The sequence below is a fragment of the Sander lucioperca genome, chromosome 10, assembly GCF_008315115.2.
Source record: "Sander lucioperca isolate FBNREF2018 chromosome 10, SLUC_FBN_1.2, whole genome shotgun sequence".
Lineage (NCBI taxonomy): Eukaryota > Metazoa > Chordata > Actinopteri > Perciformes > Percidae > Sander > Sander lucioperca.
The window spans coordinates 17,611,498-17,621,870 of NC_050182.1; the positions used below are offsets into that span (position 1 = coordinate 17,611,498).

A 10,373-nucleotide genomic window follows, 5' to 3' on the forward strand; every position below is an offset into this window, starting at 1 on the left:
CAAGTGTAATGATCTCACATTCTTTTTTCCAGATTGAGTCAGCTGCCATCCTGGAGAAGCACCGAAAACAGCTAGATGGGTGGAACTGCAAACAGATGATATCACCACGTTAGTTAAATTATTATTCAGGAGTATATATATTTTCATTAAAGGAGGGTGGGGCCGAAATCACTCCGTGTTCACTTATTCAGTAGCTTCTTAGATGAATAGTTTCAGGCGGTGACTAATTCTCATCATCATGGATGGAATTAGGAACTGGTGCAGTACCATGTAATTTAGATTATCAGTCAGAAATAGTTTTTTTGGCAGTTCTGATTGTCAAGACTTCCTAACATTTGCACTGTCCTATTTTTTATATCTGTGACACCAAACTGATCTCAAACTAATCAAAACATAAAAATATTGCTATTGATTGAGTCTTTTAATTTCTGTGAGAATTCATTGACTTCATTAGAGGAAATACATGATGACACTGATGCTGATGTCAGCATAGAAGTAGCAGATGTAGCTTGAGACTTGCCAATCAAAAGTTCTTATTTTAATGTAATGTACTTAACAATAACATATCTAATGAGTGTAAAGAAAAATGTAATAAAGACATCATAAATAAATTGGGAGTAGTGAATAAGTGAACACGGAAATTATGTTATATATATTTTTTTTAAATCTATATGATAAATAAATTTACTTGGTAATGTTTGTAGTTCCATCCAGCTGTCCTCAGTATTTCTTCGGGTCGGGATGTCAGCTGACCCAATCTGAAAAAAGAGATAGTGAGATTAGTAATATACTCTCTCTTGTGTGTAACAGGTCCTATTTATAAACTCTCAAGTCTATGTTCTGTGATGTCACTGATGACGTCACAGTTTATGTGACATCATCATTTATGATCTCTGACTCATGATGAAGTCAATGATTTGTCTCACAATGTTGTGATTTTAGATATTCAGAACTTCATTCTTCCTAGGACAGATGATGTCACTTTCGTCAATTATGTGGAGCATTCAATTTCAGTGTGTGTGTGTTTCTGTATGTTTGTGTGTCTGTGTGTGTATGTGTTTGTGTGTGTGTCTGTCTGTGTGTGTCTGTGTTTTCAGCCAGTTTTCATTTCGAGGTGGATGAAACACGTCAAACTGAGACCATTGTGTAAAATAAATCTAAATATTGCCTCTCATTGATGATATGAAGAATTCACAAAGCCATTCTTACAATATCCTACACAAACAGCTGTCTGATCGAGCAACATAAAACAAGATACTATACTAAACTCTAATGAAGATATATTTGCAAAAAATGTTCTGTAATCATGGAATGACATCATGGAATGTCACAGAGACAACATTCCATGATGTCAACTTCCTGTGACACCATCAATGACACAATGGTGACATAATAGAACCCTATGATGTCACTGTTGATTGAACCAAGGTTTTTGTTGCAAAGGATTTGTGACATCATCAGTGACATCACAGAACATTGTCTTGAGAGTTTATAACTAGGACCAGTTACTCCCATCAGGTTGTTTTTTGACAATGCCACGCAGACACGCCGCTCGCCCCGTTCGTAGACGTAGGAGGACTCACAGGTCCTCCCATATTCACAGACGTAGGAGAGCTGTCCGACGAAGACGCTAGGCAATGCTAATAAACATGCATTTTTAGTGCCCTATCAAGTGTAATGATTTCACATTATTTTTTCCAGATTGAGTCAGCTGCCATCACCACCTGGAGAAGCACCGAAAACAGCTGGATGGATAGATGGACAGGTGACATCATCAGGTAAGTTAAATTATTAATCAAGAATATTTTTTTTTTAAAGGATGGTGGGACCGAAAACACTCTGTGTTAATTTATTCTCTTTAAAGTCTCTTGAGTTAACTCTTGTTATGATTTGATACTATAGATATAATTGAATTGACTAAGTGACACTTATATGATTTGCAGTGACCTAACAATTCCCACACGAGCATTTAGTGCAACAGTGGCAAGAAAAAACTTCCTTTAGGCAGAAACCTCGGACAGACCCAGACTCTTGGTGGGTGGGCATCTGCCGGTGCCAGTTGGGACACAGAGACACTGATACAGATATACAGATGGAGAAATATGATTCATAATAATTATTAGATTCAACTTTATTGTTATTGTGCAGTGTGCAAGTACAAACTCAGCAAAATGCAGTTTGCGTCCAACAAGAAGAGCAAAAAAAAGCAGAAAAGTGCATTGTGGTATTCAAGTATAGACAGGTCGTGCATAGGCAGGACAAGAAATATATTGCAATGTTATAAGAGCAGAATAAATATGGCTATGTAATATGAACAACATGTAGTAGCAGTGACATTATACTAGTAGTAAGAATAATATAGATATATGCAGTGTATTGGTATGATGAACAGTGGCAATTATAGTAACAACAAAGATAATGGAGACATGACTAGAAATAATAGTTATAGCAGTAGTAGGGTGTAGTGAGGTGTAGCAGGGCGCCGAGCAGGACCACACCAGCAGCTGCAACCATGATTTAGGTGCCACCCTAATCCAAGGAAGAATGTGAGGCGAGAAAACATAAGGACTACAGGGAATGAGCTCCACGGAGCTAAGTTGGTAACAAGCATTTCTGGAACATGAATGCACACAGATGGAGAGAGAGAGGAGAGAGAAGCTCAGTGTGTCAAAAGAAGTCTCCCAGCAGTCTAGACCTATAACAGCATAACTAAGAGCTGGTCCAAAGCAAACCTGAGCCAGCTCTATAAGGGTTGGTAGATGAATCTGACGACTATGAAGAGAAGCAGAGAAGGGAAGGGATTCCATGTCTGCAGCCATATACCCTCCCCCGCTGGTCTATGCGAAAAATAGTTTCTATGTAAGAGATCAATATTTTCAGGTACTTACTAATCCTCATCATCATGGATGGAACTAGGAACTGGTGGAGTACAGGTAAAGTAGATGATCAGTCACAAATAAAGGAACATTTTCTTTGCAGTTCTGATTGTTAAGAATTCCTAACAATTGCACTGTCCCATTTCTCAAATCTCTGACACCAAACTGATCTCAAACTAATTATCTCAAAGTACACAAAACATAAAACTACTGCTGTTGATTGAGTCTGTTAATGTGATTTGGAAATAATAAGAAAAAAAAATGATAATCCTGATTAATAATTTAACTTACTTGGTGATGTTCCTAGTTCAATCGATCCAGCTCTTTCCGGTGATACTCTAAGTCTTTATAGCAGCTGAGTCAATCTGAAAAATAATCATTACACTTGTTCAGGCCCAAAAAATACATGTTTATTAGCGTTGCCTAGCGTCTGCGTCGGACAACTCTCCTACGTCTGTGGACATGGGAGGACCTGCGAGTCCTCCTACGTCTACGAACAGGGCGAACGGCGTGTCTGCGTCTGCGTGGCATTGTTAAAAAACAACCTGATGGGAGAAATGGGTCCTATTTATAAACTCTCAAGACAATGTTCTGTGATGTCACTGATGATGTCACAGTTTATGTTACACATCGTCATTTATGAACTCACGGAGACAAAATACCATGATGTCATTGGATGTAACATGTTACCTTCAAATGGGGTGAGGTAACGAATCAGTTATGTCAGTGATGATGTCACAAATGCTTTGCAACAAAAACTTAGTTCAATCACTAGTGGCATCACTATAGTGTCATTGATTGAGTCACAGTAATTTGACATCATGAAATGTTGTCTGTGAGATCACAAATGATTATGTGTCACATAAACTGTGACATCATCAGTGACATCACAGAACACTGTCTTGAGAGTTTATAAATGGGACCCGTTACTCCCATCAGGTTGTTTTTTGACAATGCCACGCAGACGCAGACACGCAGCTCGCCCCGTTCGTAGACGTAGGAGGACTCGCAGGTCCTCCCATGTCCACAGACGTAGGAGAGTTGTCCGACGAAGACGCTAGGCAACGATAATAAACATGCATTTTTAGGGCCCTATCAAGTGTAATGATCTCATTCTTTTTTAAAGGTGTGTGGGACCAAAATAACTCCATGTTCAATTATTCAACACTAATAATTATCATCATTATGAGTCATCATAGGAAGTGGTGACATTGATAGTAGGAACTAATTTCCTATGCATATTCTTAGGGGCCCATCAAGTGTAATGATCTCACATTCTTTTTTCCAGATTGAGTCAGCTGCCATCCTGGAGAAGCACCGAAAACAGCTAGATGGGTGGAACTGCAAACAGATGATATCACCACGTTAGTTAAATTATTATTCAGGAGTATATATATTTTCATTAACGGAGGGTGGGGCCGAAATCACTCCGTGTTCACTTATTCAGTAGCTTCTTAGATGAATAGTTTCAGGCGGTGACTAATTCTCATCATCATGGATGGAATTAGGAACTGGTGCAGTACCATGTAATTTAGATTATCAGTCAGAAATAGTTTTTTTGGCAGTTCTGATTGTCAAGACTTCCTAACATTTGCACTGTCCTATTTTTTATATCTGTGACACCAAACTGATCTCAAACTAATCAAAACATAAAAATATTGCTATTGATTGAGTCTTTTAATTTCTGTGAGAATTCATTGACTTCATTAGAGGAAATACATGATGACACTGATGCTGATGTCAGCATAGAAGTAGCAGATGTAGCTTGAGACTTGCCAATCAAAAGTTCTTATTTTAATGTAATGTACTTAACAATAACATATCTAATGAGTGTAAAGAAAAATGTAATAAAGACATCATAAATAAATTGGGAGTAGTGAATAAGTGAACACGGAAATTATGTTATATATATTTTTTTTAAATCTATATGATAAATAAATTTACTTGGTAATGTTTGTAGTTCCATCCAGCTGTCCTCAGTATTTCTTCGGGTCGGGATGTCAGCTGACCCAATCTGAAAAAAGAGATAGTGAGATTAGTAATATACTCTCTCTTGTGTGTAACAGGTCCTATTTATAAACTCTCAAGTCTATGTTCTGTGATGTCACTGATGACGTCACAGTTTATGTGACATCATCATTTATGATCTCTGACTCATGATGAAGTCAATGATTTGTCTCACAATGTTGTGATTTTAGATAGTCAGAACTTCATTCTTCCTAGGACAGATGATGTCACTTTCGTCAATTATGTGGAGCATTCAATTTCAGATATATACATTATTCTTCTGATCCAGAATGAACATACTAGATTCATGCAATATAATTCTTACTAGTTAGAACTCCATTTTTAGACAGCTACAATCCAACTTTTGCTGGTCATAATGTAAATTTCAGATATTCAAAATGAAAAACATATACCCACAATACATGGAGGTGGAACAGCTGGTCCAGTAGTGCAGTCAGAACCACCTGAAGTTAAACCCCAAGAAGACTGTGGAGATGACAGTGTCCTTGTTTGTCTATGCAAACCTGGCCAATAAAGCTGATTCTGATTCTATGTCTCAATTCGTTGACACCAAACTGATCTCAAACTAATTAATAACAAAGTGCTCAAAACAAAACTGCTGTTGGTTGAGTCTGTTAATTTGTGTGAGTAACCATTGACTTCATGAGAGGAACTACATGATGACATTAATGCTGTTCTTAATCATGCTGACTCCAAATTCTGGTTTCACCGATTAATTCTTCCATCATGTTGTTTGTTGATGATGTCAATGATTTCTCACACAAACTAACAGACTCAATCGACAGCAGTAGCTTCATGTTTTGACCACTTTGTGACCAATTAGTTTGACGTCAGTTTGGTTTCAGAGACTTGAGACATAGGACACTGCAAATGTCAGGAAGTCTTGAGAATCAGTGTAATAACACTCAGAGGTCCCCACAAACACCAGAAAAACTCAGAGGTCCCCACAAAAACTAAACACTAGAAACACTCAGAGGTCCCCACAAACACTAGAAACACTAGAAACTCTCAGGGGTCCCCACAAACACTAAACACTAGAAACACTCTGAGGTCCCCACAAACACTAGAAAAACTCAGAGGTCACCACAAATACCAAAACACTAGAAACAGTCAGAGGTCCCCACAAACACTAAAACACTAGAAACTCTCAGGGGTCCCCACAAACACTAAACATTAGAAACACTCAGAGGTCCCCACAAACACTAAAACACTAGAAACTCTCAGGGGTCCCCACAAACACTAGAAACACTCAGAGGTCCCCACAAACACTAAAACACTAGAAACTCTCAGGGGTCCCCACAAACACTAAACACTAGAAGCACTCAGAAGTCCCCGAAAACACTAGAAAAACTCAGAGGTCCCCACAAACACTAGAAACACTCAGAGATCCCTAAAAACACTAAAAACACTCAGAGCTCCCTAAAAACACTAGAAACACTCATATTCACAGACACACACACACACACACACACACACACACTCTCACACACACACACACACACACACAAACACACACACACACACACACACACACACACACACACACAAACAAACACACAACACACTCACACACACACACACACACACGTCCAACACTAGAGCCCTTCAGAGGTCCCCATAAATACTAAACACCAGAAACACCATTATATATAAATATGGCTCTGTCAGTAATTAGTTATATTAACGCACAAAAGGTTGCGTACTCTGGTCTTCACGCACATGGTGTGATGTACAAAAATGAACTGGCTCTTTAAAGTGGCAAATTCTAACAAAAAGATGCAAAAACTTTCCAAGTTCTTATAGTATTAAAATATTTATTCCACACAAATCTACTTACTGTCTTGCAATTTAGCTGTTCTTCTTACGTAGTTTATCTGTTTTGATTGGACAAAGAATGATGTCAGGATTACTTAAAGTCATTTGCATATAATATTCACAGGAAGAAGCATGGCGGGGTCACATGCGGTCAATTTCACGTTGATTGTTATTATAAAGGAAAGGTGCACAGGACCAGGCGTATGGACAGTTTTATACATTTGAAAATTTCTGTGCGTGTACATACTTTTCCAGTTTTGTGCGTATGGCAGCTTTTAATATGAACGATGCACTTTCTTTCATACATGCTGCCCCAGGAGACTTTATATTGTTCATTATAAGGCGACAAAAGCAGCAAAAACTTCAAAAGACACATTTGAGGTTTAAAAAAAAGCAGCTAAAGCATAAAAAAATTACCATCTCTGTTATTATCCACATCTACTTTATCAATGATTGCACAGGGCTGCATTAAAAACAAACAAGTGTAAGATGTTGAATGTGTTTTATTGAACAGGAGACAGACGTTACAAACAGTGATTCAACAGTTGATAATGGTTACACAATAGAGCGTAAAGAAAGTAAAGAAACGACAAACATCAAATAAAACTGATCACATTCTTATTTCACAGACAAGAGTAAAGTTTTACTTTGAGTCAATGGTGAGTTAAAGTTTTATTGGGCTTTATCAACATAAAATAAAGCCAGATTTAGAGCGCCGCTTACTGTGCTCCATGGCTGCAACACAACAAGCGCCTGGAAGTACCGTGGCCACTTATGTTCCCAAATTTCTGAGATTTCTTTCAAAATTAGGCCCTATATTCCCACATTTCCTATGTTCCCCTAACCCTAGGAACACAAGAATAATTTTGTAAATGTCCTAATTTTACGAAAAATCTTAAAATGTGGGAACATAGGGCTGACCCCGCAACGGAAACAAAAACTTGCATTAGCTACTTTTCAATTCAATTACATTTTATTTACAGTGTCATATCAGAGAATAACACGCGTTATCTCAAGACACTTTACAGATAGAGGAGGTCTATACCACTGGTTCTCAAGCTTTTTTCAATAATGTTCCCCCTTTGAACAGTTTTTTAAGCCATGTACCCCCTAACCAGCGCAAATAATTTTTGGTAGAAAAAAAAGTCTCTATAAAAAGGAACAATACAGCGATGTCAGTGATAGATTTACTAAACAACAGCCTTGTACCTGGAAAACATTTAGATGATGATGGAAAAAGGCGATAAAAACTTTGAATAAAAACACAGTAGAAAGAAGGAAGGCAACAATAGGGCGACAAAAGTGACAAAAAATTCAATTAAGCGACAACCTTCGAAAAAAGTGACAAAACCTAAAAGAAAAAAAGACAATAGGAAAAAGAAATGAAGAAAGGCAAGAATAGGTCAAAACAAAACAAATCAAAAAAAAGGTGACAAACTTCAAAAACAGCGACAAAAACTTTGAAAAAAGTGATTTCGAAGAAAAACAGACAGTGGAAGTAACTACAGCCTTGTAACTGAAAAACATTTTGCAAAAAATGTCACTTACACGTACCCCCTGCAGTCCTCCAGAGTACCCCTAATTGGACACGTACCACCTGCAGTACTCCAGAGTACCCGTAGGGGGACACGTACCCCCTGCAGTACTCCAGAGTACCCCTAATGGGACACGTACCCCCTGCAGTACTCCAGAGTACCCCTAATGGGACACGTACCACCTGCAGTCCTCCAGAGTACCCCTAGGGGGACACGTACCCCTGCAGTACTCCAGTGTACCCCTAGGGGGACACGTACCCCCTGCAGTACTCCAGAGTACCCATAGTGGGACACGTACCACCTGCAGTCCAGAGTACTCCTAGGGGGACACGGACCCCCATTTGAGAAACACTGATCTAGACCACACTATTATTTACAAAGACCAAACAATTCCCCCCCACCCCAAGAGCACACAGGACACAGAGATACAGAAATGCAGATATATATACTTGTGTTGCATTTGGAACCGATGATGGAATCCAAAACCAAATTTTCCAAAAGATTCCAATAGAAAAAATTACTTCCATTGGAATCGTATTTTTTTAAACGGTTCCAAGTGGAAACCAGTTCCAATCCTACCATTTGATCAGTTGGGAATGTACACACCTTCTTCGTAGTGAACAGGGTTACCGGTGTCATCACATCCAATTACAATTCTCTTGTTGCCACTAGAGCCACGGCAGTCACAGTTGGGAAGCCTGAGGTTGACATTGCATTCGCAATTAACAACTCTGAACTTGTCATGGCTGATTCTCAGATTACCACCAGTACCGTATGGACTTCCTCCGTCCCTACAGACGGGTTTGACGGCGGCATACGTTGCACTGATGAAGGTGTTTACCTCTTTACACCTATTGCTGTTGGTTTGACTGATTTTTTTCTGGGTTATCATGGCGTCACAGCGGTTAGGAGCCATGTTCTGGTTGATATGCTGATTTATAAACTTCTGAACTCTTGGATCTAGTCCATCCACAGAGAGCACGGCAGCAGAGAGCAGCAGAACACCGACAAAGATAGAGATCTTCATGTTGATCTGGAGAATACAGAGTTATAAAAGCTGTTAGAGACTTTACTCTGACATATCTAACATCTCTTTATATTATATAAAAGCTGTTAGAGACTTTACTCTGACATATCTAACATCTCTTTATATTATCATATAAAAGCTGTTAGAGAACTTACTCTGACGAAACACACACACACACACACACACACGCACGCACACACACACACACACACACATACACATGCACACACGCACACACGCACACACACACACACACACACACAGACACACCTACACACAGACACACACACACACACAGACACACACACACAAACACACACACACACACAGACACACGCACACACACATACACACATGCACACACGCACACACGCACACACACACACACACACACACACACAGACACACCTACACACAGACACACACACACACAGACACACACACACAAACACACACACACACACACAGACACACGCACACACACACACACACATACACACAGAGAGACACAAACACACACGCACACAGACACACACACATATACACAAACCCACAGACACACAGAGACACACACACACACACACACACACACACACACAGACACACCTAGACACAGACACACACACACACAGACACACACACACAAACACACACACACACACAGACACACGCACACACACACATACACACAGAGAGACACAAACACACACGCACACAGACACACACATATACACAAACCCACAGACACACAGAGACACACACACACACAGACACAGACACGCACACACACACACACACACACCCACACATAAACACACACACACACACAAACACACAATACATTAAATCATATTTAAGTTCAAGGTTCTTTCAAAAGCATAAAAAGTCAATAAACAAGTGTCGAAAAAGCGCCTCCAACAACAATCATTAAAAAACTAAAAACAGAAAAGTAAAGCTAAATCTGAATCCAAGACAAATAAAAAAAAAAGTGCAAGTTAAGATATCGGGCTAAAATATAAACAAATGAAAATATGAATGACGTAATTATATAATAAATAAATTTATGTAGACAGTTTTGCAAATGAACAGGAC

General features: G+C 39.0%; 2 protein-coding genes across 10 annotated transcripts in view; both read right to left on the reverse strand.

Annotated features, from left to right (window-relative positions):
• The window catches only part of LOC116058018, a 347,926-nt gene that overhangs the window by 98,858 nt on the left and 238,695 nt on the right, over positions 1 to 10,373 (reverse strand). The gene's annotated exons all lie outside the window — the stretch shown is intronic.
• LOC116058029 (ribonuclease-like 3) overlaps positions 8,617 to 10,373 on the reverse strand; it is a 2,585-nt gene continuing 828 nt past the window's right edge. For 2 of the 3 annotated variants that reach the window (XR_004898615.1, XR_004898614.1), the window contains exon 3: positions 8,893 to 9,287. Coding sequence is in view for 1 of the 3 variants with exons in the window: in XM_036006610.1 (XP_035862503.1) it covers positions 8,841 to 9,281 (441 nt within the window). In the remaining 2 variants the exon portion in view is untranslated. Of the gene's footprint in view, positions 9,288 to 10,373 lie in introns of all 3 variants that reach the window. The other variant, XM_036006610.1, reaches the window with a different exon arrangement.